At 60.4% G+C, this 26,394-nt stretch overlaps 9 protein-coding genes across 9 annotated transcripts; 5 read left to right on the top strand and 4 right to left on the bottom strand.

The window, feature by feature from the left end:
• Nucleotides 1-1,228: 1,228 nt before the first annotated feature.
• SPBR_09055 (uncharacterized protein) lies at nt 1,229-1,868 on the top strand (the record flags this gene model as incomplete). The annotated part of the gene is made up of 3 exons (XM_040767181.1): nt 1,229-1,455; nt 1,513-1,532; nt 1,597-1,868. The coding sequence occupies 3 exons, from the start codon at nt 1,229-1,231 to the stop codon at nt 1,866-1,868; spliced, it is 519 nt and encodes a 172-aa protein (XP_040618864.1).
• Nucleotides 1,869-2,009: 141 nt separating this feature from the next.
• Nucleotides 2,010-2,984, top strand: SPBR_00861 (uncharacterized protein; the record flags this gene model as incomplete). Its single annotated transcript, XM_040759180.1, has 1 exon — nt 2,010-2,984. One exon carries the CDS (start codon nt 2,010-2,012, stop codon nt 2,982-2,984), a length of 975 nt encoding a protein of 324 aa, XP_040618865.1.
• A 466-nt stretch (nt 2,985-3,450) lies between these two features.
• Nucleotides 3,451-4,715, bottom strand: SPBR_00683 (Derlin-2/3; the record flags this gene model as incomplete). The annotated part of the gene is made up of 3 exons (XM_040759002.1): nt 3,451-3,909; nt 4,307-4,583; nt 4,669-4,715. The coding sequence occupies 3 exons, from the start codon at nt 4,713-4,715 to the stop codon at nt 3,451-3,453; spliced, it is 783 nt and encodes a 260-aa protein (XP_040618866.1).
• Nucleotides 4,716-5,480: 765 nt separating this feature from the next.
• On the top strand, nt 5,481-6,980 carry SPBR_00560 (mitochondrial ribosomal protein; the record flags this gene model as incomplete). The annotated part of the gene is made up of 1 exon (XM_040758879.1): nt 5,481-6,980. The coding sequence occupies one exon, from the start codon at nt 5,481-5,483 to the stop codon at nt 6,978-6,980; it is 1,500 nt and encodes a 499-aa protein (XP_040618867.1).
• Nucleotides 6,981-7,284: 304 nt separating this feature from the next.
• SPBR_00181 (minichromosome maintenance protein 7 (cell division control protein 47)) lies at nt 7,285-10,042 on the bottom strand (the record flags this gene model as incomplete). The annotated part of the gene is made up of 4 exons (XM_040758501.1): nt 7,285-9,352; nt 9,473-9,597; nt 9,657-9,916; nt 9,988-10,042. The coding sequence occupies 4 exons, from the start codon at nt 10,040-10,042 to the stop codon at nt 7,285-7,287; spliced, it is 2,508 nt and encodes an 835-aa protein (XP_040618868.1).
• Nucleotides 10,043-10,798: 756 nt separating this feature from the next.
• On the top strand, nt 10,799-14,848 carry SPBR_00058 (peroxin-1; the record flags this gene model as incomplete). The annotated part of the gene is made up of 2 exons (XM_040758378.1): nt 10,799-10,915; nt 10,982-14,848. 2 exons carry the CDS (start codon nt 10,799-10,801, stop codon nt 14,846-14,848), a joined length of 3,984 nt encoding a protein of 1,327 aa, XP_040618869.1.
• Nucleotides 14,849-15,416: 568 nt separating this feature from the next.
• SPBR_00167 (centromere/kinetochore protein ZW10) lies at nt 15,417-18,290 on the top strand (the record flags this gene model as incomplete). The annotated part of the gene is made up of 1 exon (XM_040758487.1): nt 15,417-18,290. The coding sequence occupies one exon, from the start codon at nt 15,417-15,419 to the stop codon at nt 18,288-18,290; it is 2,874 nt and encodes a 957-aa protein (XP_040618870.1).
• A 318-nt stretch (nt 18,291-18,608) lies between these two features.
• Nucleotides 18,609-21,604, bottom strand: SPBR_00144 (nuclear cap-binding protein subunit 1; the record flags this gene model as incomplete). Its single annotated transcript, XM_040758464.1, has 2 exons — nt 18,609-21,460; nt 21,538-21,604. 2 exons carry the CDS (start codon nt 21,602-21,604, stop codon nt 18,609-18,611), a joined length of 2,919 nt encoding a protein of 972 aa, XP_040618871.1.
• Nucleotides 21,605-23,895: 2,291 nt separating this feature from the next.
• SPBR_00448 (uncharacterized protein) lies at nt 23,896-25,627 on the bottom strand (the record flags this gene model as incomplete). Its single annotated transcript, XM_040758767.1, has 6 exons — nt 23,896-24,029; nt 24,105-24,503; nt 24,608-24,956; nt 25,106-25,189; nt 25,287-25,459; nt 25,582-25,627. The coding sequence occupies 6 exons, from the start codon at nt 25,625-25,627 to the stop codon at nt 23,896-23,898; spliced, it is 1,185 nt and encodes a 394-aa protein (XP_040618872.1).
• Between the last annotated feature and the right edge of the window lie 767 nt (nt 25,628-26,394).

A 26,394-nucleotide genomic window follows, 5' to 3' on the forward strand; every position in this document is an offset into this window, starting at 1 on the left:
CGGCGACGATGTCGAACGAGACGAGGGAACGCAGAACCTTTCAAAAACAGATCACCTCTCTCGGCCCTCGTCTCGCATCTCGCATCCCGCTCTGTCCCTTGACCCCTGTTATTTCCAGCGCTGTTTCTATGTTTCTCCCAGCGGCCATTGGGTAGAACTGCAGAAACGCCCTTTCATCGTGCTTGAGTGTGGTGGGCGGCAAGACCCCTGCACAATGGATCCTCTTTCATGTCCAGTGGATCGGTGATTGGCCAAGATCCAACCTCCATCGGGCCACTTTCATGGGCCGGCGTCTAAGTTGCAAAAAGCCTGGACCAAACACGATTGCGATTCCCCACTGTACATTTGTGAGAGGCGAGATGCCACTGGGCGCACGCGACGTCCCCCAAGAGAGCGCGGGCGACGAGACTCAGAAGACAAATTGTGGTCCGTCTCGCCGTCCGAAGGCGACCAATAGGAAGATCACTCGAGCGTCCTTGATCCACACCTTGTGGAAAGATGAGTTGCATCCCACCTCCAATGTCAACGGAAGGAGTGACACAGGCGCCTACATGGCCGAAAACAGCATGGGTGCGATCCCATGTTTCTTCGGATCTGTTCTTTTTGCTGCCCACGTCGTGCGTAGGACAGGCAGGTTGAAGTGCATTTCTTGTGTGGCTGGGCAGCCTGGATGCTGCAGCGTGGTCCGGGGGCTGTTGGCTGAGCATTCTTCTGTGCACGTTAACCGCCTGCATGTGCTCTTGACGCACGATTGACCAGCATGTCTCTATGTGAAAGGAACACCACGACAGCCTTCGTTCGTGGTCCTGGCGGCTCTTTGAAGGAAGATACGGAGCACTGTTCCTCAATGGAGGTGGAAATCAAAGAAAATGGCTTGCATACCTCCGACCCTGCTTGAACGACTGGTCCAATGTTTCTTCGTTTTTAAGTTTCGTTTCTCCCCATATCAAAGTTTAATCTGAAGTTGTTTCAAAACATCTTTTGAGCTTTGCTTTCTCTGTTCCATTCTCCTTTTCTTGTTTTCTCTTTCTCTGGCATGATTGTCTTTTTGCTTCGTTGAGTTCGCTTTCGCCGCCTTGGGGCTTCGCTTCACACCTTTCCCCTTCGCCAGCTTCTTGTCTCTTATTCTACCTGCGCACCGGCCAATCCGTTTTGCTGACAGCGCACTCTCGACTCTCGGTTGCTGGCAACTCATAACGGCGAACAGAATATCCAAAATCGAGACAATATGAAGCCGTCGTCCATCCCACCAAGGCCACCGGGCCTCCTTCTTCCAGCCATTATTAGTCTCTTCGCAGCTTCATCCACAGCACTGCGGGTCACGCCTGGATCCGCCTGTGCTTCATACTGCCTCGATAATGGGGACGACATCGGCCAGTCCGCCAACTCGACAACCACACCTTCTGATATTGTTTGCAACGACGACGACTACTGGTCCACGACGGTCGGAACCAGGTACAGAAACTGCCTTGCCTGTCTCCAGAACAGTACGGCTGTTAATGGATCTCAAAGCGATGTGGAATGGTACTTGTGTAAGTTTTTATTCTCTGCTGTTCTCAGGAAAAAGAAAGAACAGTTACTCATTTTCAATACTAGACAACGTCCGCTATGCCGTCGACGTATGCCTTTTCTCGTCGCCGGGACCAAGCTCCTCCCACTCCTCGACGTCTTCGCCATGTGTTCTGTCAGGCACCTGTCTTTCACTGCAGAAAGCACTGGATACCGGAAATGTGAACCCGAGCAACGAGACACAGTACCAGTATTGCACCGCCGATGGCGGAGTATTTGGACGGACGGCTCTGAGCAACTGCGCCCAGTGTTTGCAAACCAACTCGGAGCAGACGTACCTCTCAAACTGTACGTACTGACCATGGGCCCAGGTTTTTCTGTTTGATCTTTTGATGCTAAAACTCTTTTCAGTCTTGACGGCTCTCTCCGCAGGCTGTAAGCAGAAGCCTGCCCAAGGTGAACTTTTGGGGCTCAATGGCACTCTGTTTTCCACGACGGCAATGAGCATCGTCGCTCCGTCCTGGAACCAGACCAGCCCCGGTCAAGCTACGTCGGTTACAGCGTTGACCACGGGGACGATTGTTGGCATTGCGGTCGCTGGTGCGCTTCTCCTGCTCGGCGCCGCCGTTCTGTTCTTTCTTTACTGGAGAAAGCAAAAGCGTGCTGAAAAGAACGCGTTCTACATGTACCGGCCCGAGAGTGGCCAGTTTCACCCCGTCAAGAGCATCTCATCGTCGGTCAGCGGCGGTGCGGCGCCGTTTTATACAACCGACTACAAGTCACCGCCTGCCGACCAGCGCAACTTTGAGCTCTACGACAAAATCAAGACGCAGCACGTGGTCCTTCCCGAGAGAAAATCCCACGAACCGAGAACGGCGGGGCCGGGCACGGCAGCACTTTGGGGCCGCGACACACCCGTGCCAACACGGCAACAGTTGCTCTCCCCAAAGACGGCCCACATACCCATGTCGGAGCACAGTGCCGGTGGTGATCTAAGCGGGCCGTTGGATGGCATGCCCACCCACCCGGCGTTCATCCCGCGAGCATTTACGCGTGCAAGCCGCAATCCCATGGCCCAGCCGGAGCCAAAGTATGGCGTAAAGCCGAACAAGGCGGACACCTATGCTCTTCAGCGCTACCTCGATACGGTCCAAGACCTGTCCAAAGTGGACGTGGAGGCGTTGCTTTCGGTCCCTCCCCCCCCGCAGTACGCGCGTGCCAGCACCGTTGCCGCGGCCTCCAACCCGTTTGCGACACCCCAGGGCGTACCCATGACCATCCCCCCGCCACCGCCGGGTCCTCCGCCGGGGACAATGTCGAAGGACAACGCCGGTCCCAAGTTGACGCCGTCGCTGGTGACACCGTCGTTGAGCCGCATTCGCAGCCCCAAAATGTACATCCCGCCACCTCTAAATATCACCGCGTCCAAGCCCAAGGCACAGCGTGTGGATTCGGACTCGGACGAGCCCAAGTAAGGCGGGAAAAGGGGCATTGGAAAGCGGATTGACTGTCATTTTTTTTTTAAATTTTTTTGTACTTGTTTTGGGCTGGCTTAATTGTGTGCTTGGATTTTATTTACTCTGATGGGATTGTCACGGCAGGCTGTTCTCTGGATCGGGGCGTTTCAACAGGTTTTGGATACGGATACGCATTTAATGAACAGCAATGGGTATACTGGTGCTTTGGCTTTGCATGTCCCTTACTAGTAAGGGCAGGAACTTTGCAAACTGGCTGGCACACTGACTATCACTAAAACTATTTGTAACAAATTGTATCGAACAAAGTCGAATATCGTTATTGAAAAAAGAAGCATCAAAAAGGCTGGACACGCTGACTGATAGTACAGAAGGGATGTATGAGAGGTTTAAAGTGGCATTTGAATTGGACCAATACAATATTCACACCATCTGGCAAAAAAGATCGTCTTCCGAGTCTTTAACTCTAGTCACCGCCGAGACGGTTGCCCTTGCCGCGTGTCTTCCACGCATCCGGCAGAAGGCCACCCGTGGATGCACCAGTGGCGCTCCCCGACTCGGTAGGCGGACGGAAGGAATGGCCGAAGCCGTGGTCCTGGACACGGCCCGGCGTGGAGATAAGGCGCGACATGAAGGCCGGCGTGGGCAGCAAGTTGGAGCCGCCGCCAAACTCGGGCCACAGACGGGTCAAGAAGTCGTACAGATGCGCGGCGACGAGGCCGCACAGCTGCAACAGGGCAACTTGGGGCCCTGCGACGAGCAGCGACACCAGCATCATGCTGTAGGGCACGAGCTGGGCGGGGATGGTGATGAAGAAGAAGTTGGCCTTTTGGCCGCGCTGGTCCTGGGTGCAGGTGTAGGCGAGGCCCAAAATAAGACCCTGGAGGTGGAAGCCCGAGTTGAGGCCAGCCAGGTAGTCGAAGAGCTGCGCTTGTTAGTCGAAACTGGCCAACGCCAAAGGACACGAGCAACAATGACGAAGCAAAAATGTAGAAAACGAAAAAAGAAAAAAAAAAGAACACCCGGTTGGTGTTGGAATGTAGGGCGCTAAAAAACCACCCGGGGGCCATGGGACGGCCCCGCGAGTCATCCATAAGACATCCCACCCATGTCCAGAGCCCCGGACCGACCCTCTTGTATATATGCGAATGACGGGCCGACCAAAGCTCTGGGGGTACTCTCCCTCATTTCCAGGAACCGTGATAGTAGTGGGGTCAAAATGTAGCACTATCCGGGCAGATATATGAGGTGCACAATGTGCAAAGGGAAGGGAAATACAAATGCAGAGGGGCACAGGGAGATATCCGGGGCGGTAAACGTACCAACACAGCGACCCCGATAAAGGCCATGTACCAGATCAAGTCCTCACGCCGCGAGAAGCGCGCATTCCCGACCTCCAGCTGCGAGAGGTAGGAGTAGAGGAAGTACGGGTCCAGCAGGATCGACAGACCCGGCAACGTGACCATGTAGGCGGTCACGATCCGCCACGGTTCCGGGAACAGCTTGAACACGGCCGAGGGGTGGAAGTACATCCAGCGGCCCGGAAGAAAGCCGAAGTGGACGGCGACGGAGGAAGCGAGGACGGCCGTAGCGACAGTTCTACGAGACGCGGAATGTCAGCAACGGAAGCTTGATTTGATACGAACAAGCGGCGATCCAAGCAGGAGAGGGCGGCGAAACGTACCTGGCCACTGGGGGCGTCCGCCAGTATGCGTCCTTCAACTCATCCATTGCGTCGTAGCAGTATTCCGACCCGACGGCAATGTGTAGAGGATGTGATTTGGGCTGATGGAGAGAAGAGAGGTTGCGTAAAGGAATGGGTCGATCACGAAAAGACACGGACGAGTTTTCGGCAATCCAGTTCAGTTTTGAAATGGGGAGTGGAGTGGACGTGGCAGGAAAATGAAACTTGGTCTAGTTCATCGAGGGCAGAAGAACCCCGAGCCAGCAGCAGGCTGCCGTGATGACGATGTGGTCATTCTTGGGGGGGGAAGAATCGAAGGGGAAGGGGGAGAGGGGGAGAGAGAAGCTGCCGAACGGGAATCGTCCGACAAATTAATCTCGGCCGCGGAGGGAAAGAGAGACCAAGAGAGCGTAAATGTGTTCTTTTTCTTCCAGGCAGGCAAAGAGAGGAAGGAACGAGGGAAGCACACCGAATCCGCCGCAGTGCTTTATAATTTTTTTTAGCGGGTAACTTGCAGCGACCCACAGGGGCAGTTGAGCCACAACATCATCTCCTTGGCTGTGGCTGGCCCTACGCGATGCTGATTGGCTGGACGGCGACCAAATTTGGGAGCTATGGAAAAAAAAGCGTCAATGGAGAGCCATTGAGAGGGCATCGCGAGACCACCCGCATCGGCGACACTGCTGCGTTTCAAGCCACCCACGGGCCCAATTTCGACGCCAGGGTATCCAGGGCAGCCAGACCACTATACATTGCCGACATATACGTTCCGATATAACCCCCTCACCCGCTCTCCCCTCACAACGACCACAATGGCGGCGGTCGTGAACGGCTCGAGGCGGCTGCTCACACGGTCCTCGACGAGCCTCGCCCTCCTCCCGGCCCGACCAAGGCCAACCACGCTCGCGGGCCTGACTGCGGCACACCTCTCTGCGACTCCCTCCTCCTCCTCCGCCTCCGCCTTCTTCTCCACAACCGCCGTCCAGGCCAAGGGCCCTGTGCAGCACATCCGCAGCGGCAAGCAGGTCCAGAATGTCCGCAAGAAGAGACAGGTGGCGCACAGCGGCAAGCCTATCCTGCCCGGCGAGCGCAAGGCATACCGGAAGCGCATTGTGCTGAGCAACAGCAATGCGCTCGAGGTGCCCGGTCTGGAGGAGCTGACGGCAGAACACCTGGTGCCGTCGTCTTCATCATCATCAGAATCAATAGAGAAAGTCCAAAATGCCAACACGGCCCGCATGCTGGCGCTCCCCGACACCGTTGTCGACAAGCTGCGCGCCATTGAGGCGTTCAAGGCGACGCAAAACTTCCACCTGTTCCGGCGGCCGAGTCTGCTGCTGCGCAGCGAGGCGGCCGCGCTGGCCGACCGGCTGCAGCGCGACGTGGCCGGCAACAAGCAGACGGTCCGGCTTGTGATTGACGGCGAGCGCATCACCGGCAAGTCGACGCTGCTGATGCAGGCCGCCGCGCAGGGCTTCCTTAACGGCTGGCTGGTTGTCAGCATCCCCGAGGCCCAGGAGCTGACGACGGCGTGCACCGAGTACGCGCCCGTGCCCAACACGAGCCCGCTGCAGTTCACGCAGCCCAACTACACGCTGCGTCTGCTGCAGGCCGTGCTCGCCGCCAACGGCGACCTGCTCGCCAAGTACACCACGTCGCGCGCCTACGACGACCTCGTCAACCCCGTGGCCGCCGGCAGCACCCTGCACGACCTGGTGTCGGCCGCCAAGGAGCCCGACCACGCCTGGCCCGTCTTCCAGGCCCTGTGGGCCGAGCTGTGCGACCCGAGCACCACCGCGCTGCCGCGCCCGCCCGTCCTGTTCACGCTCGACGGCCTCGCCCACATTATGCGCGTCAGCGACTACCGCGCGCCCAGCTTCGAGCGGATCCACTCGCATGATCTGCTGCTCGTGCGCGCCTTCGTCGACGCCCTCGGCGGCGCCACCCCGTTCCCCCACGGCGCGGCCATTTTGGCGGCCACGACGCGCAACAACGCGCCGCTCAACCCGACCATGGACTTGGCCATCCGGCAGCGGCTGGCCGAGCAGAGCAAGGCGGACGACATCCCGCAGCCGGAGCCGTTCTTCCGCCACTACGACGACCGCGTGTCGGCCGCGATGAAGACGGTCGAGGCGCTGGAGCTCAAGGGCCTGAACAGGACCGAGAGCCGCGCGCTGCTCGAGTACTGGGCGGCGAGCGGTGTGCTGCGGGAGCGCGTGGACGAGGCCCAGGTCGCGCAGGCCATGATCCTGTCCGGCAACGGCGTGGTGGGCGAGATGGAGCGGGCGTATCTGCTGAGCCTGCGGGTGTAAGACGTGTTGGATTGCAATGGGCGATGTACAGAAGAAGACGAAAACATAACTGTATCATAGTATATCAAAACGAAAAGCAACCTTCATCTTTATGTTTTCCTCTGCATAAAACAACTGGCATAAGCGGGGGCTGCTAAAAAGCCAATTCTTTGAAATACGTATCATTTGATCCCCCTTTCCTTGCTTCCCAAAACGCCGGGCCTTTTAAAGAAAAGACAGCAGGACAACACAAAACCTGGGCATTACATAAAAGCATTATATGAACAAAAAAAACAACATGGAAACCAAAAAGACACAGCCTCGGTTACTCGTCGTCCTCCATGTCGTCTTCGGCATCGTTGGACGTGATAAAGACAAGCCGGCTCATGTTGCCGGCCGTCTGCCACACGTCGACCGCCGCGTACTCCTCCAGCGCCGTCAGCCACTGGTCCTCCGTGAAGCCCTTGGCAATGACGCGCTCCTTGACGCGGCGCAGGCTCAGCTCCACACCGCGACCACCACGGGCCAAGTCGTCGTCATCGTCGTCGTCGCCGTCGTCGCCGTCGTGGCGGTCCGGCCGGCACGCGCCCGTGTCCGCCAGCGACTTGACAAAGTTGTAGATGCGGCTGCTGGCGTTGGTGCCACGGCGGCCGGCACCGGGGCCGGCGCCGCCGATGATCTCGGCGTTCAGGCTCTCCTTGCTGGCCTCGATGAGCCGCAGCGCCTCGTCGACGTCGTAGCGGTCGACGGCGTCGCTGAACCGCAGGCGCGCCAGCGCCTGGGCCAGGCGCACGACACCCAGCAGCGTACGCGGGGTCGTGTGCGTGAACTGCTTGCCGCGCTTCTCGGCGCGTTTTTGCTGGTCGCGCATGCGCACGTACGTCTTGACCATGTACTCGGACACCTCCTCGGGCACGACGGGGCGGAACGTGCGCGCGCGGGCCACGTACGCGCGCACCTCGTGCGGCGTGAAGACGACCTCGTCGGCCGTGCCAATGTTGGGGTGGCGGCTGTGCATGTGCACGTAGGCGACGTGCTTGGCCAGCTGGGCGTCGGTCTCGCGCGACGGCGTGTCCAGCAGCAGGAAGATGATGTCGAAACGCGACAGCAGCGCCGCCGGCAGGTTGATGTTCTCGACCGGCGAGATGCGCGGGTTGTAGCGGCCGTAGACCGGGTTGGCCGCCGCCAGGACCGACGTGCGCGCGTTGAGCGTGGTGCTGATGCCCGCCTTGCTGATGCTGATCGTCTGCTGCTCCATGACTTCGTGGATCGCCGTGCGGTCGGTCTCGTCCATCTTGTCGAATTCATCGATGCAGCAGATGCCATTGTCCGCCAGCACCAGCGCACCGCCCTCGAGCACCATCTCGTCCGTGACCGGGTCGCGCATCACAGCCGCCGTCAGACCGACGCCACTGCTACCACGGCCCGACGTGTAGACACCGCGCGGCGCCACCTTGGAGATGTACTTGAGCAGCTGCGACTTGGCCACACCAGGGTCGCCCATCAGGCAGATGTTGATGTCGCCGCGGATCTTCATGCCGTCGCCCATCTGCTTCGTCACACCACCGACCAGAAGCAGCAGCAGCGCCTTCTTGACGTCCAGGTGGCCGAAAATCTCGGGCGCAATGGACTTGGCCAGGTACTCGTAGACCTGGCCCGACTGCCGGAACTGCTCAATGCGACGCACCAGCTGCGGCTCAATGGCCATCTCCTCGTACGCCTTCTTGTGCTGCACCACGTGGTGCGCCTCCAGGAACGTGTCGGTCAGCAGGCCGGCCCGCATGGCCTTGAAGCCCGTGTAGGGCGTGGGCAAGAAAATGCCGGAAATGTCGACAACGTCGCCCGGGTTGATGCGGCGCACCAGACTGCCGTAGCAGAGCACGGTAAGCGTGCGCGGGATCTGGCCAATGGGCACCTGCTCGGCGAGCTCCTGGACCTTGACCTCCTGGAAGGGCTGGAACTTGGACGCGCGCGACGAGGGGTGCAGCTGGCCGCCAGACTGGTTGTCCTTGCAGTCCTTGGACGGGCAGAGCGAGAGCGGCGCGAACTGCTTGTTGTTGACGGGCTGGAAGATTTCGCAGCCACAGCGGTCGCACGTGTATGCGCTGACTTGGGCAATGGGCTTGACGTCGGACACGCGCGTGGCAATGGCGCGGATGGTGATGAGGTGGCCGAGGTCCTCGCCGCGCACCTGGCGCACGGCGACGGGCTTGGTCGGGTGCTCGAGGGTGGAGGTACGGGGCTTGAAAACGAGGGTGTAACGGCGCGTCAGCTCGGCCGGGAACACGTCGTTGAGCATGTCTGGGTCGCCCAGGGCCTCGGCACCGTCGCGCAGCTCGCGGTTGCGCAGTTTGCGGCGGGCCATGAGCACATCGAGGACATCATCCTTGAAACTGGTCTGTGTTAAAATGTGTTTCCACTTCTCTCTGTTCTCGTTCTCTCTTCTCGTATTTTTCTCTCTTTTCTCTCCTCTCTACTCGCTGCTCCTCCTTCTCAGTATCGCATCAACTTACGAAACATCGGCGCTGGGCTCTGGCAGCAGCTCGTCGACGGCCTGGGACAGGATCTCGACGTAGTGCTTTGTGTTGATCTCGATGGACTGTGTGAGCTTGAGCCCGCTCTGGGTGTCTGCCTCGAACTGTCGGACGTTAGCAAGGCTCCAACGCAGCATCTTTCGCAGTTCGTATCGCCACTCACCATCGACACGTCGTCCAGGTCGACAGTCACCTCGTCGACCTGGCGATCCGCCAGCTTCTGCAGCAGGTCGCGGTACTTGTGCGTTGGCTTGCGGCGCGCGGCCTTTTCCCGTGCACGGCGCTCGGCAGCCTCGTCGGTCTCGTCGACAAACTCGTACTCGTCGCTCAGGTCGTCATCGTCAATGTTGATGTTGCCGAGCGCGTGGGTGATGGCGTGCTCGGGGGTGGTCTTGTAGTTGGTCAGGAAGTCCTTGAAGGCAGCTGAGGGTTTCCTAGTTAGCAGGAAAGTCGGAGAAGAGGCACATCAACATCAAAACCAAGCAAGGACATACCCAGCTGCGCTGTGTAATCAACGACTTTTTTGTAGGTGGGAAGCTTTTCCGCCATGGCTGCGGATGGGCCAAAGGCGCGAGTTGCGGTGCGGGTTGGGGGGCAACGATGTGGAAAACAGAAGCGCTACTCTGGAAATGCGATGACAATGCGGTGAGATGCGGTGCAATGCGAAAACAAAAACAATATACGCAAGAGTCGAACGTCGTGATGTCGAGATAGAGGAAATGGGGGAAGAAAAAGAGGGGAGGAAAAGGCTGCAGTCAATTTAGCGATCCTCTTGCCGCACGGCGCTTCCTGGTTTGTGTGGTGGGCAGGTGCGATTGGCAAGGGAGGCTGGGAAAGGGCGGCGGGTCGCACCTGCCACGCTCAGACCCGGCCAGGGCAGGAACGCGATGGAGACGCGTCAAGGCTGTCTTTTGCTGCTGCGACGCGTCTTTTCGTGTTTAATTGAAAACGCACGGGCCAAGTAGGTCGTGTGGCGCACCAGTTCACTATCCACAGTGGATGTATGGGCATGGGGCATTTGAAGCCTCGGCAGTCGCGGCGGCTGCACTACAATTGCTGGCGAACGTGCCTTCCCCAGTTTCGGGCCAATTAGCACGAGCACAAGCGCAGCAAGAGCGACCAGCGCACTTGCAGCAAAGCGCCTGGCAGCTGAATTTCCAAAGCGAAACTCTGACGATCTTCAATCGACACTTTCACAACAGCAGACACCACCTCATACGTTGCCACGCATCCCGACACAGGGGCAGCAACACGCGAGCGACAGCAGACACCCAGTTCGTGCCTCGCACATCACACCAGCCAGCCATGGCGCCGCGCAAGAACTCGCAGTCCACGGCAGCTGAGCTGTCGCTGGTGCAGCTGCAAAAGTGCTTCGTCAACCTGCCATCTTCGCTCGTCAACATTCTCTTGAACGTGGATACGGTAGGTCGTGCTTGATATGGCTGCGAGAACCTTTTATGCTTTTATGCCCCTCTTACTGACAGACAGCCCATACAAAATGTCGTCATCGAGCTCAGCTACCGCGCCCCAGCGGCCCCTCGCCCCGACAGCTCGGGGCCAACGCCCTCGGTCCAGCGGTCCATCTTCGTCGGCTGGACGGGCATGCCGAGCCGACGCAAGATGGCCTCGCTCGTCGGCCGCGACAGCATCACAAGTAGCGCCCGCGGGGGCGGCGGGCGGACGGGTGGCGGCAGCGACCAGGAGATTGCCGTCGTCGAGATCGACGCCACGTTTGCACACACGCTCGGCCTGCACGACGGCCAAAAGGTCACGGCCACGATCTACCTCGACCCGCCGCTGGCACACACAATCAACATTGAGCCGCTGACGCCCGAGGACTGGGAGATGGTCGAGCTGCATGCCACGTTCCTCGAGATCAACCTGATGAACCAGATCCGCGCGCTGCCCAATCCCGCCTTCACGGGCTCCGCAGGGCCCGGCGGCGCAACCATCCCTCCACACCCGCTGACGCTGCACCTCTCGCCGACGTCGACGGCCAACATCAAGGTGCTGTCGCTGGAGCCTGCGCTGCCGTCCGACGCGCCGTTTGCCAAGGTGGCGCCGGACGCCGAGGTGATTGTGGCGCCCAAGACGCGGGCGAAGCCCTCGCGCAGCAGCCGCGAGAACCGCAGTGTGACGAGCACGTCCAAGAAGAGCGGCACGAGCACAGCACGGGGACGGGGCGCGCGCGAGGAGCGGAAGCCGGCGCTGTTCTTGCGCGCAGTCGACCGGGCGCTCTGCGACGAGTGGTTCGATGAGGACGTGGTGGCCGGCGATGCAGGTCTGGCCGTGTGGGTGGACCGCGACCTGCTGCTGCCCAACGAGTTCCGTGGCCTGAAATGGGCGTCCATCACATTGTTGCGAGCGGGCGGCGCACAGCCTCCCAAACAACCGCAGCAGCCGGGCGGTGGCGGCGGTGAGATTCTTGTGGGCGGCGCGACGGCACCTGCGCCGGGGACTGGCGCTGCACAACCAGGCGGCCCTGGCCTGAGCTCCACCGAGTCGGCAGCACGCATCATCGTCCAGATCCGTCCCTGGGACGACCCGCCAAACGGCCAGACAGCCGCACTGTCGCCTGCTCTCTGCTCGGCCCTCAGTTGCCAGGGCATCGTCGGCGGTGTGGTCAAGATCGAGCCGGCTTCTCAACCGCTGGCCCCGAAGATGGTACAGAAGATTAAGCTGTACCCCTTCGAGGACAGCAGCAGCAGCAGCAGCAAGCAGGCAGCGGGGATCAAGTTTGGCGGCGACGCACAGTACGAGAAGGAAGACGCCATTAAGCGAATCCGAGCACACTACGGCGGTAAAGCGCCGCAGGGCCTGTTCCAGGGCCCGCTGACCGACGGTCTGGTCTTGGGTCTTAACAACGGCCCAGAGCCTGCTCCAAGTGGCTGGTGCGGCGGTTTCTTGAAGCTGAGCGTGTCACCAGCCGACGCGGCAGCGCAGGGCGACAACACAAAATGGATCCTGGGCTCCACAGTCACCAGCTCTGCCTACGAGGTCCAAGCACCCATTCCGAAGCCATCCTGGCTGGTGGAGGCCGAGGCGAATGCCGCGTCCCCGCTGTCTTCTTCGCAACAGACTCTGGTCGGCATCAACGGCATCCTGAGCGACCTGCAGACGCACCTGTCGCACTCGTCGTCCGTGCTGCTGACCGGCGCACTGGGCTCTGGAAAGACGTCGGTGGCACAGCAGATTGGCGAGGCGCTGCGAACAAGCGAGTTCTTCCACGTGTCGTACCTGGCCTGTCGCAAGCTGGTCAACGAGGAGAGCAAGATTGCGACGATCAAGGAGACGCTGAGCCGCCTGTTTATGGGTGCCAGCTGGGGCGCGCGCCTGGGTGGCAGGGCGCTCGTCATCTTGGACGATCTGGACCGTCTCTGCCCCGCGGAGACGGAGCTCGTGGTGCAGAGCGAAGAGGGCCGCAGCCGGCAGATCAGCGAAGGCCTGTGCGCGATTGTGCGGCAGTACTGCGGCCGGCCCGACAGCAATGTCGTGCTGCTGGCGACGGCACAGGGCAAGGACTCGCTGCACAACGTCGTCGTCGGCGGCCACGTGGTGCGCGAGATTGTCGATCTCAAGGCGCCGGACAAGGATACGCGCCGCAAGATTATGGAGAACTTTGCGAGGCAGAACGCGCTCGATGCAGAGCAGGCCGCAAAGCGGCTGGGCAATGGCGGCCAGAACAGCGGCGAGGATACCAACAACAACAGCAGCCGGCCGACGACCGCGGATGGCCGGGCGGCCAGCGACGATGGCGGCAACTGGATGATGGACGGCGCGAGACAGACGAGCCGACGCGACTCGCAGGCGGCGGGCGGCGGCGGCGGCGGCGACAACGACGGCGCGTTTGTGATCCAAGAGGACCTTGATTTCCTGGATGTCGCGGGCGAGACGGACGGGTTCATGCCGGGCGACCTCAGCCAGCTGGTGGCGCGGGCCAAGAACGAGGCGCTCGTGCGGTCGATCACGGGCAACAGCGACCTCGACGACAACGTGTCGAGCATCGTGCCGCTGGACCGCGTGGACTTTGCGCGGGCGCTCAAGGGCTTCACGCCGACGTCGCTGCGCAACGTGACGCTGCAGCACTCGACGACCAAGTTTGACAGCATCGGCGGCCTGCAGGAGACGCGGCGCGTGCTGCTCGAGACGCTCGAGTACCCGACCAAGTACGCGCCCATCTTTGCCAAGTGCCCGCTGCGGCTGCGGTCGGGCCTGCTGCTGTACGGCTACCCGGGCTGCGGCAAGACGCTGCTGGCCAGCGCGGTGGCGGGCGAGTGCGGCCTCAACTTTATCAGCGTCAAGGGCCCAGAGATCCTCAACAAGTACATTGGCGCGTCCGAGAAGAGTGTGCGCGACCTGTTTGAGCGCGCGCAGGCCGCCAAGCCGTGCGTGCTCTTCTTTGACGAGTTCGACTCGATCGCGCCCAAGCGCGGCCACGACTCGACGGGCGTCACCGACCGCGTCGTCAACCAGCTGCTCACGCAGATGGACGGCGCCGAGGGCCTGTCGGGCGTCTACGTTCTGGCCGCCACCTCGCGCCCGGACCTCATCGACCCGGCCCTGCTGCGCCCCGGCCGTCTCGACAAGAGTCTGCTGTGCGGCTTCCCCGACGCCGCCGACCGCCTCGACATTTTCCGCGCGCTCGGCAACAAGGCCAAGATGAGCGACGAGGTGCTCGGCGGGCCCAACCAGAGCGACGACAGCGAGGCGATGCGCAACCTGGCGCAGCGCACCGAGGGCTTCTCGGGCGCCGATCTGCAGGCGCTCGTGTCGAATGCGCAGCTCGAGGCCATCCACGACGTGCTCAACGACCGCGAGCAGAAGGCGTCTGCCGCGTCGGCGTCGGCGACGAGCGCCACGAACGGTTCCAGCGGCAAGCGCGCGGCCGTGTCCTCGGGCAAGAAGTCGGCATCCGGTGCCACCACCGCTGCCGCCGCCGTACACAACTTTGTCTCCTTCCGGTACGGTGCGGACGACGGCAGCGCGTCGTCCGAGAGCAACGGCCAGGCACAGCACCGGTCGGCGGCGTTGGCGGAGCGCGCGGCCATTGTGGCCAAGCTCGACAGCATCCGGCTGGCACGGCGGCGCGAACGCACGGCCCAGCGGCCGGGCTCGGCTGGCGATGCAGACGGTGGCAAGGGTGCTGCTTCGGCGGCGGCGGCGGCGTCGGGCCGTGATGTCGTCATCCGCTGGAAGCACGTCTACAAGGCGCTCGACAGCACGCGGGCCAGCATCAGCGACCAGGAGCGGCGGCGGCTGGAGCGCATCTACAAGGAGTTTGTGGTGGGCCGCAGCGGCGAGATGCGCGACGGCCAAGGCAGCATGGAGGTTGGCGGCCGGACGAGCCTCATGTAGGGGAGGAGGAGAACTGATGACGAATGAAGGAACAAGGGGACGAGGAAAGGCGAGGAGACGAGGAGACGAGGAGAGAAGAAGAGCATCGCATCTGTAGATAAGAACAGCCATTGTATTCGTATATATAGTGTACTATATGGGATTCAGAAGGAGGCATACCAAGCATTCATGCCAGGAACGAAAATAAACTACAGGACATCGACCATTGAGCCAAACCGAGTAACGGTGAGAAGAGAACTGAGGTTGTTTTGATGTTCCGTATGTAGAGTTTGTTGCCCTTCCACAAAGTTAGGTGCTATGCGCTGTATTAGGGCGCTGTAGCAGCCGACAGTGCGCTGTGAGTGCTATGACGTTCGTTGTCCAATCACATGGTAGCGTGAGCTCGGGTTGCGACTTCCCCCCGACCCCACTGTATCCAACACAGCTACAGCTGTCCTTTGATCAACTGCAACTTGCACGACACAACATCTCAACATCACAACCACCGACATTCAGCCCTGCGGCTACGATACCCCAAGCAGAAACACAGCTTACGGCCACCAACCCCCTATCGACACACCGCCACACAATGGCGGCATCGCCCGCATCACGGCCAGGCGCGAGCGTCATCGGCCAGGCGCTCGTCGACTTTTCGACGCAAGGCCTCTTCCCGGCCGACAACGACGTGGCCACGGCCGCCCTGCGCGCCGAGACGCTCCCCGACGCGATCCGCGTGCTGGCCGACGCCAAGACGGCACTCGAGACCGAGATCCAGGCGATTGTCCACGACACGGCGGGCGACGTGCAGGCGTGGATCGACAACGCCAAAGCGCTGCAGGTGGCCATTGCGCGGCGGAAGACGCTGGCCGGCGACATTCTCGTGCGGGCAAACGACGGAGACGGCGTGCGGTCCAGCGAAGGTGGGACCGGGAATGCAGGCGGGGGACAAACAACGCAACTGCAGACCCCGGCAGAGGCCGAGGCCGAGGCACACGCGCAGTTCCTGACGGGCGAGCTCAACTACAACCTGCAGGTGCGCTACCTGCTCGAGGCCATCCGCGGCGTCAGCCGGCTGCTGGACGACGTCGAGCAGGCCGCGGCGCAGCGGCGCATCCTGGACGCGCTGCGGCTGCTGGAGCGCGCGTGGGGCGCGCTGGACGCGATGCCGGTGAGCAAGTCGTGCCGCGCGATGCGGCTGCTGGACCTGCGGGCGTTTGAGCTCAAGGCGGACGTGCACCGCGTGTTCGACCACGTGTGGAGCGCGCTGGTGCGTGTCCAGGCGGACGAGCGGCAGGCGACCCTGACAATCCACGAGACGCGGCCCGACGAGCCCATGAGCCTGTCCGACGCCGTCGTTGGGCTCAAGGCGTACAAGGAGGTCGACCGGCGCATGGTGGACCTCTGGCACGCGCTCGACAAGGCCATTGTGGCACCGCGCACCGACCTGTCACAGCCCCGTCCGTCGCGGCCACGCATCTACGTCGACGGCGCGGAGCTGGGCATTCGCGAGCACAGCCCGTCAAAGAACGAAGCGGGAAGTGACGGTGTGGCCGCACTGTTCGAGGACCTCGACACGATGTTCTCATTCTTCGCCGACAAGCTGCCGGCCGACCTCGTCCAGTCCATCTCCTCGGTCATGGTGCCAGAGCTCGTGGCCCGTGTCATCGATGTCTGGCTGGCGTCGTCGGTCCCCACATCCCTGGACCAGATGGCCGCCTTCGAGGGCACCCTGCAAGCGGCACAGGGGTTCTGTGCACGTCTGACGGACCTGCACTACACCGGATTCGGCCGCCTGCAGGAGTGGATCGAGAGTGCACCACGCGTCTGGCTCGCCAAGCGCAAAGAAGCGGCCCTCAACACGGTACGGAACAACGTGGCCAAGGGCCTCGGCAAGCCACTGCAGGTTGAGAGGGTCGAGAAGCAGATGGTCTCGCGGTCCGAGGGCAAGGAGCTCGCTGCCGCGCCGGCTGCAGCCACTGGCACAACAGAACAGGCGACCGACTGGGATACAGCCTGGTCCGACGAAGAAGACGAAGTGCAAGAACAGGACTCAAGACCAGCAGCATCAACAAAAGCGAGCACGTCTAAATCAAACGCCACGGCCAAGGACGATGGAGACGATGGCGCCGATGCGTGGGCTGCCTGGGGCGACGACGACGACGATGCCGCGGCTGAGCCAGAGGAAGAAACGGCGGAAGAAGAGGCGGTACCCGAGCCGTCAGAGCCGAAGGCAGCAGCCAAGGAGGGTCCAGAAGACAACAATGACGATGACGATGCGGCGGATGCTTGGGGCTGGGGCGACGACGACGGCGGAGAGGACAACGACGAGCCAGCAAAAGCCAAGCCGCCGTCACCAAAAAAGGCAAAGAAGGAAGCACCGTCCACATCCACAACAAAAGCACCACCAGCGGCACCAAACGAACCGCACGACACCGCCATACGAGAAATGGTCATGAAGGAAAAGTACCACATCTCGTCGATGCCGGGCCCCGTGCTCGACCTCATCACGTCCATCCTCGAGGACGGCGTCGCGCTGACCTCGGGCGCCTACGAGGGCAGCTCTGTGTCGGCTGCCGGCGCGGGCCTGTTCAGTCTGCCGGCGCTGGCCCTCGCCATGTTCCGCGCTGTCTCGCCGCACTCTTACGCGCACGACGTCGGCGGCAGCATGTACCTCTACAACGACGCCATGTACCTGGCCGAGCGCCTGGGCGAGGTGGCCACTGCATGGACGGACCGTCTCCCGCCTGCAGCCGCGTCGATGCTGCGTCTCGATGCCGAGGTGGCCAAGCTGCAGGGGTTTGCCAGCCGCGCCTACGGCCGCGAGATGGCCGTGCAAAAGACGGTGCTGCGCGACCTGCTCGGGGGCGACCAGAACGTCCTGCAGGAGAGCGGCGGCGGCGGCGGCAGCGGCAGCAGCAGCCGCGGCTACCCGTCGCACCAAGAGAGCGACGAGGACGCCGACGACTACGTGGACGCCGCCGTGGCGCGCGTGCGGTCGATGGCGGCGGCCTGGGAGGACGTGCTGGCGCCGTCGGCGTGGTCGCAGGCGGTCGGCGCGCTGGCCGACGCCGTGGCCCAGAAGCTGATTGCCGACGTGCTGGACATGCCGTCCATCAGCCAGGACGAGGCATTTAGCCTGGCGAACCTGATTCAGAAAGTGACGGAGCTGGACGACCTGTTCCGGCTGCCTGCCGACGGCGAAGGCGAAGGCGACGCGAGCATCCCCATGACGTCGCAGTACGCGCCCAACTGGCTGCGGCTGCAGTATCTGTCGGAAGTGCTGCAGTCCAACCTGCGCGAGGTGCGCTACCTGTGGATGGAGAGCGAGCTGAGCCTGTACTTTACGGCCGAGGAGGTCGTGGACCTGCTGCGCCTGAGCTTCGAGGACAATGCGCGGTCGCGCGAGGTGGCCCGCGAGATTGCCGCCAACCCACACCCAGTCGACGTGTCGTCTGCGGGGTGAAGAAGAAAAGAAAACAGCATGTGATGTGCATTGGATGGCATGTTCATCGGATAGCAAAACGTGTAGAAACGACCTGTGTAGTTATGAGACCCCCATCTGTAAGCAGCCTCCATGATCGCCTTGACCTCCTATGTGCAAATGCGAAAGAAAATAATATGGTAGCCCGAGAGGGAACCAGGAAATTACATGAACAGAAGAAGACGAAGTACACATGAGACGAAACAGCAAAATAACAAAACATAAAATCAAACAACGCAACATGGTGCTACATATATGTCTGACGGATGGCTTTTTGGAGAGTCGAGTCTCGCCCCGTTCTCATGCACTCTCGCCGTCGGCCCCGTTTTTGCTCGCCGCCGCCGCCGCCTCGTCCGCCGCGATGCGCTGCGCCTCGCCGCGCAAGAACGCCTCTTCCACGGCCGCGCGCCGCTGCACGACGCGCTGCCACCGCACCGCCCACGCCTTGGCCAGGCCGCTGTCGTCACCCGCGAGCCACGGCTGCAGCGCGTCGCCCAGCAGCCGGAACAGGTCGCGCATCGCCTTGGTCTCGGCGGCTTGGGCGGCGCGCGCGGCCTCGAGGTCGGCGGTCGCCTGGACGCGCGCCGCCTCCGCCGCCTCAACTGCCGCGTCGGCGTCGGCCGCGGCGGCCGCCGCAGCCTCGGCCATGGCCGACGCAGCCGCATGCGTCGACGACGCCGCGCCCGCATCCTCGTCCATGGCCACATCGAGGTCGCCGTCTTTGGGGGCGGCCACAGCGGCCGGTGGCGGCGGCGGCGGGGGGTTGCGCTGGCGCTCCCTGGCTGCCTCGACGGTCTGGGTGGCGGCCGCGACGGCCGCGGCCGCCGTCTGCGAGGCGCCCACCAGCTGGTGCACGCGGCGCGTGACCTTGTCGACGGTGTTGAACACGAGCTCGGCGACGTGGTTGACGGCCAGGCTGGCACTCGCGCCCTTTTGGTCCTTCTTGGACAGGGCCCACTGCACAATCGTGTCGGGCGTCAGGATCGCATAGTTGAGCAGCTTCTCCGTAATCGACACGGCCACGCCCGAGTGGGCGCCCCAAAAGGACATGACGGCCACGAGAATCTGGGTGCGCGCCGCCTCCGAGGCCGCGCCCGCGTCCAGCAGCCGGTCCTTGGTGCGCTCGATGGCGGCCAGCACGTGCGACAGCGACTTGGAGCCGACCCACAGCACGGCCGTCGTGAACACGTCCGTCGACGTGACCAGGGGATCGAGCCCGGCGTCGAGCGCCTGGCTGTGGATGCGCTCGATGACGGCCTGGACGTCCTCGTCGGCGGCCTTGCGCTTGAGCAGCACGGCCAGCTCCCGCCCCTCGGCCGCAAACGGAACGTCGTCGGCGGCCGTCGCCGTCGCCGTCGCCGTCGCACCCTCCTTGGGCTCCGCGTACTTGAACGGCGGCACGTCCTGCTCCGTGTTCGGGTCGATCAGCGCCTGGTACGGCTCCGGCAGCGTGTTCTTGATGCGCTGGGCAAAGCTGAGGCGAATCTCCTTGTCGATGGCGGCCAGGATAAAGGCCTTGTGCGGGTGCAGGTCCGGCAGGTCGACGTCGTCGACCCACTCGGCCCACTTCCAGGTGAAGCCAAAGTTGCTCAGGTGGTGGGCGAACCAGTCGACGAAGCGGCCGACCAGCTCCAGGTCCATGCGCGGGCTGTTGCGGTACAGAAAGCGGATCGCGCGGCCCAGGCTGGGCGCAATGGCGGCGGGCGCAATCTTGCACGCCTCGGCCAGCACAGCATGGTAGTACACGAGCTTGTGCTCGGGCTGGGGCAGCTGGAAGAGCTGTGCGAACACCGTGTCGACGGCCACGTCCTCGGGCTTCCACGTCGACTTGCCCGGCTCAATCTCGCGCAGACGGTCGTAGGGCGTTGCGCGCTTGACAAACGTGCCGTCGGCAAAGTAGCAGTCAATGTCGATGAGGAACCGCGCGGTGGCGTTGCGGTTGAAGTCGAGCCCGTTGATCGTATCAAGCAGGATGTCGCGGATCAACGACGACGCCGCGTCGGTCAGAGGCGGCACCGAGTGCGGCAGGAACGCCGCAGCCTGCGGCGAGAGGGCGCTCGTGGCCGAGCCCTCGTCCTCGTCCACCCATGCGCCGTACACGGAGAAGTACACCTCGGGGAACAGGGCGCGGGGGCCTGCAATGACCGTCTCGGGGACAGCAATCGCCGGCAGCGGGTGCCTCGTGGTTGGCTCTTGCGCCTTATCCTGCAGACCAGCCTCCTCGAGTGGTAGCTTGTGCATGCGCGGCAGGCACGTGAGCGGCCAGCCGTTGGCCGCCTCGGCCTGCAGCTGCTTCTGGAGCAGGGCGATGACGCTCTCGGCGGGCGGTGGGCCGTTGTCGCCGTCGGCCTCTGTCTCGTCGTCGTCGTTGTCGTCGTTATTGTTGTCGTCGTCGTCGTCCTCCTCCATGGCATCGCCGGCGCCCTTGGCCTTCTTGGCCTTGCGGCCCGTGTCGATGCCGTGGTGGTACGGGTCCATCAGACCCTGCAGCGCATGGGGCTCCGAGGCGATAATGTCCGTCTTCTCCATCAGGTCAGCCGCGCGCTGGCGCCACTGCTCGATGCTGTCGCTGTCGGTGTTCTCCGGGTCTGAGGATGCAGACGATGCAGACGAGGCTGACACGGCCGTCATGACGTAGGGAATGGTCAGCAAGATGATCTTAACCAGCTCTGTGCCAATCACGTCGTCGGAGCTGGCCGTCTGCAGGTCGACCGCACGCGCAAACAAGGTGTCGAGCAGCGGGAACACGCCGTCGCCCTCCAGGCACGGCTGCAAGCAGGCGATGAGGCGAAGCTGCAGCTTCACCTCGCGCCAGCGGCCGTCGGCAATGGCGCTCTCCGTCGCAGCAGCGACGGCGCGCAGGACGTCGACGACAATGTCGGGCTTGAGGACGTTGACGATGAGGAGAAGGGCGGCGACAAAGGGCGTCTTGAGCGGCTGCTCGCGCACCATCTGGCAGGCAAGACGGACGAAGCTCTCGCGCGTGGGACCGTTGTCGTCGGTGCTCGTGACGAGGCGGGCGATGTCGACAACCTCGTCGTCCCATCGGCTCAGGGGCGACTCGGCGAGGGCCAGCAGGCGGCGGCGGATGCGGACAGGCGCGGGAGGCTCTGAGCGGCGGCGCTGGTTGCGGAACTCGTTGTCGTCGTCATCTGCACGGGTTAGTCTGTCGGACGACGTCCTTCAAGATCCTCAGCCAGGGATGTTCAAATGGTTGAGGGGGGCGCACCTCTGTATCTCCGCTTGCGGTTGTTCTGGTAGTTGTTGTGTCCGCCGCGGCGGTCGTAGTCGGCCATGGCGGCTTGTGTTTGCTATGCGTCTCAGGCAAAACTCAAGTGTCGCTGACGTCGCTGACGTCGCAAGCAAAAGTCAAATGGATCTTTGATCTCTCGACCGCCAGCGAAAGCTGGGTAGCAATTGAATAGGGCTCGAACGCTGTGAATGAATGAAGGCAACAGCTGGGATGAATGTCGCATGCAGAGGACCAAATGATGGAAATACACGTCGCAGTCGCCGACAGTTGTGGCCGTAGGTCGTGATGCTCGCTGTGACGATCTGGAGATGGAACGCGAGAAAAAAATAAGAAAAAGAGAACACGCAAAAGGGAACATTCGCGTGCCCCATAAACGCCGGCAACCACCTCTGTGCGACATCCTGCCAGCTTGGTGTTTCGGCGCTAAGAAAAACGCTGGTCAAAGTGGCCCAGGCGGCCGACCTGCATTGGCCTGTATGCATTGGTGCCTTGGATCTTGGGCATCAAGTGTTCGCATGCGCAGGTGGTCATAGCTCCTTCCGCACCCCGGGCGAAACAACCAACCCACGGAAAGAGGAAGAGCGAACGTCGTCATTGCACAGAATATAATCTGCCGGCAAAAGAACCACAATGGTCACGCGAGGCAGGTGCGATAAAGCCCTCGGCGATGACTCTTAGGAGGTCGGTCGATTTGGTTACCCTGTTTTTTACGAATACAAGTCGATTAAGACGTGTGTGAAGCTTCACTTTATTGCCACTGATGTCAAAGGCGTGTGAACTGGTCCTAGAAATAACCATCGCAGCCATCAATGTTATTCATGTTGCAATACCTCTACTAAAATAATACAAAATGTATAAACAAGAACTCGGGATGAAAGGGATGAATAAGAAGACACCCTCATAATTCCCTCATCCTGCTCCTTTCGATTCTCTCCAGGCTCCTAGACCTCTTACTCCAGTCACTCCGGCACAATGGTATGTAATGCGAATAGACTTTTCTCCGTCAATGCAAAACATGGCATATCTGGAACTGCCAGAGGTGCCACGGAACGATTGTGATATTTGATAAAAAAAAACACGGAAAAGACAGAGACGGTCTGTCCCTGCGAGCGATAGGCAGGCAGCCGGTAAAGGAAAAATGCAAGGCGTTGTCTTAAAAGAACGAGACTAGGCACGGAACGGCGCAGAAGCGAGGCCGAGAGACGGGGCGCAGGAGCAACAGTCCACCACCGGACACAGTAAAGACAGAAACAGAGTAAAATAGCAAGACGGTAACCCGTACATACTGTATACGATGTCTGAAACAAACTAAGGCCATCGTATGCCATGAAGTAGAAAAGAAATCTAAAGAGGAAAATGGTAAAGGGGGTGTGGCGAGATCGAAAGAACAAAAGCAGAACGGCACAAGAGACATACGAAAAAGAAAACAGAAAGTGAGGAGGCAGAGACAGACGGGCAAGGCGCCAAGAGAGAAATGAAATAGAACAGAGGAATAAAAAAGAGAATAAAAAACAGCAAAAGCCCCAATGTCATGTCATATCTCGCTCCCAGTTGCAGCAGCTTCCGCGTTGGTTTTTTTTTTTGTTGGCCAAATGGGCCACGTGAGGCGGTAAGCAGAACAAACGAAACTCCCAGACCCCGAAGCAATTGAAGCCAAAAACTATCAGAAGCCCAACTCCTCTCCCTCCCGTATGCCCATTTTCGACCCCTTTCCCTCCCACTTCCATATCCGATCCGAATCTAGGCACCTCTGTTTTTCATGAACTCCAGCCAGTTACCAACTAGGCACCCAGCTGAGGCAAATGAAAAATGATACAAAAGGTGCAAGGCCGGTTTCCGTATGCCACACACGGGGAAAAGCAGCATGGCGTTCGAATCGTCGTAGGTGGCTGCAATGACAGCTTCAGTTTTTGTCAGGAGCACCATTCAGCATGTCCCAAGGCCCCATTCGTGAACATAGGGTGTGATCTTCATCTCAAGACACCCAACATCCCACTCTTTTGCTCTTGCTCTGGCCCTACCATCTCTAGGCTCGCAGCGAGACAAAGAGCTGGTATATGCCCCAATAAAAGCAACAACAAGACGAACGAGGAATGGCTCAGCTGTCGGGATATCCAAGGCAGGGGGCAGGGGACGAGGATCAGATGTCGTTTCTCTTCAAAATGACGTGAAAAAAGAATAAACGAGACAAAATGGGTCGCAGCCTTTGCCGCAGCTTAAACTGTCACCGATTAAGTTGCAGCCGCTGCGGCATCAGCGACGGTTTCCACTTCTGCTATTTTTCGTATTTTGTTTCGTTATTCAGGAGAGCGTGAGGCCATTCAATCGTTAGTCTCAATCGAGCTTGGCCATCATGTCTTCCCGTGACAACGGCGTGAAGTTGTCAATGTCGAGGCCTTGCGACTGAAGAACCGGGACCATGTTGGGAGGCACCAGCTTGTGGTTGAGGTTCGGGGCAATCGACAATTCTTTGTGGGGGAAAAGGTAAAAAAGTTAGCATTCCATTTTTGGTTGGGAGGACGTACAATAGCACCAAAACATACCGTGCAGAGTGAAGTTGAACAGAGGCGGCAGGTCACGGAGCGTGCCGGTCTGATGTCTCGAGTCAGGCAGCTTCGTCTTGGGGTCGCGCAGCTCGTCAAAGAAGGGGTGCACCATGGCATCAACAGCGGCCAACCGCTCCGTGGGCGTGTACTCAAGGAGGCGCTGGATGAGGTCAAGGGCATTGGCGTCGGCCTTGCGGAAGACCTTGTTGAAGGGGTGAGGCTTGATCTGGGGGAACTTGTGCTCCATATAGTTCGGGTTCATCGTCCGGATCTGCTCACGCGTCGGCGTTCCCAGGATCTTGATGATCTCAACCAATTGGTCGATTCCAGATTCGCCGGGGAACAGCGGCTGGCCGAGCATGAGCTCCGCCATAACACAGCCAGTTGACCAGACATCTGAGGAGACCGTTTGTTAGAATGAAACCGAGAATAACAATATAAAGAATAAGGAAACTAAGAAAAGAAAAGGCACGACGGGGGGAGGTTCGAATGAGACATACCAATCTTGGTCGTGTAGTTTGTGGCGCCAAAGATCAGCTCCGGGGCTCGGTAGTAGCGGGAGCAGATGTACGAGACGTTGGGCTCGTTCTCGACAAGGATCTTGGCGCTACCGAAATCGCAAAGCTTCAGAATGCCCGTTGTCGGGTCAAGAAGCAGGTTCTGCGGCTTGATGTCGCGGTGGCAAATGCCCTGCGAGTGGATGTAGGCGAGGGCACGGAACAGCTGGTAGATGTACAGCTTCACTTCCAGAATGGGCATGGTCGTCTTCATCTTATTGAAGAAGCGGGACGCGCGGTATACCGTCTCGGGGACGTATTCCTGGACCAGGTTCAGGTACACCTCGTCCTTCTATGGACATGGAGAAGCACAGTTCGTCAGCTTTACACGCCTCGGGTCGACTCAGGAGGTGCGGTGATACAATGTAGCCAATACGGCCTCATCAAGGCCAGAGTAAAAAAAAAAAAAAAAAAAAAAAGCGACATCCAGAACAAACTTACGCGTTCTCCGTTGGAGTAGTAAAAGGCCTTCAGCTGAACAATGTTTGGGTGGCGGACGATTCTCATAATCTGGAGCTCACGGTTCTAGAGAAGAGGGCAAAAACGTTAGTCGGAGGGCTGGTCTCGATTGCCTCGTGAGAAACGCTTGAACGCTTGACGAGTCTGCCTGGGGCAAACAAACCTTGAACCGCTTGTCCTGCAGGACACGCTTGATGGCGGCATCCTCGTTGGAGGGCGAGAGCTTCGTCTGGAAGACGACGCCAAAGGAGCCGTTGCCAACGATCTTGCACTGCGTGTACTGCAGGTCTCTCGTTTCGCCAGTCACACCGTCCTGGACTTTCTCACGGACGACCTCTGTAGAAGCCAGAAAAGGGCAATTGTTAGCATTCCATTGACGGCCACCACGAATAGACGAACCAGAACAGACGGAGGGCGCGCGGCACATTGCGTCGGTCCGCTACGGAGTCCAAACTTACCCCCCATGCGGAGATTGCTGAAGGCTGACGGCCGACTTTGCGACATAATTCAGAATGCGTTGCAGTTTCACGGCGGCTGCTACCGACGTTCGAGATGCACAATGGCGTTGCGGGTGAGCCTGGGCCCAGAGGTGCAGAGGTACAAGGTGGAGGGCGTTGAGGCGGCCGTGTTGGGCAAAAGGGAGAAGAACAAGGGTACGAAGAGAAGGCGAAGCACGAAAGCACCAATACTCAGCAGAGACGAGCACGGGATTGAATTCGAGCGTGTCTGGCGTGCAGGTCAATTTGCGAGAGGGCGACTTGTCGTGAGGTCGTTTATGTGTTTTTTTTTGGTCTGTCCTTCGTTTCTTCGTTCGCTGAAAGGCCAGGGTCAGGTGCAGAACCACTGGTGCGGGGAGGTGGGAAAACGAAGAGGTGGTGTGCGACAGTGCGAGGTTGGGAGGTGAGTCGGTTTTAGCAGCAAAACGAGCCTAGGAAGCGAAATAAAAAAGGCTGTGGAGGGCGAGCCTGGTGTTTTTCAAGGTGAGACCGTTGAAAGGTACTTTTGTTGCTGGATTCTGCGATGAGTGGACGGCAGACCGGAATGCGAGACGAGAGAGGAATGCAGCTGTTCGAGTGTCAGAAGAAGGTCAGCTGGGCGAAAAAGGGCCACTGAGAGAGGAAAAAGGTGGTTCTGGTGGAGAGAAACAAAAGAGAAGAGAGAGAAAAAGAGAGAGGGAGACGAAGGGGTGAAAAGAGGAGAAACAATTCAGCGGGCTTGTTTTAGCTTTCGGCGCGCGCATGCACAGTTGCAGGTGACTGGAGGGGGAGGGA

Source organism: Sporothrix brasiliensis (assembly GCF_000820605.1).
Source record: "Sporothrix brasiliensis 5110 chromosome Unknown Cont19, whole genome shotgun sequence".
NCBI classification, from domain to species: domain Eukaryota; kingdom Fungi; phylum Ascomycota; class Sordariomycetes; order Ophiostomatales; family Ophiostomataceae; genus Sporothrix; species Sporothrix brasiliensis.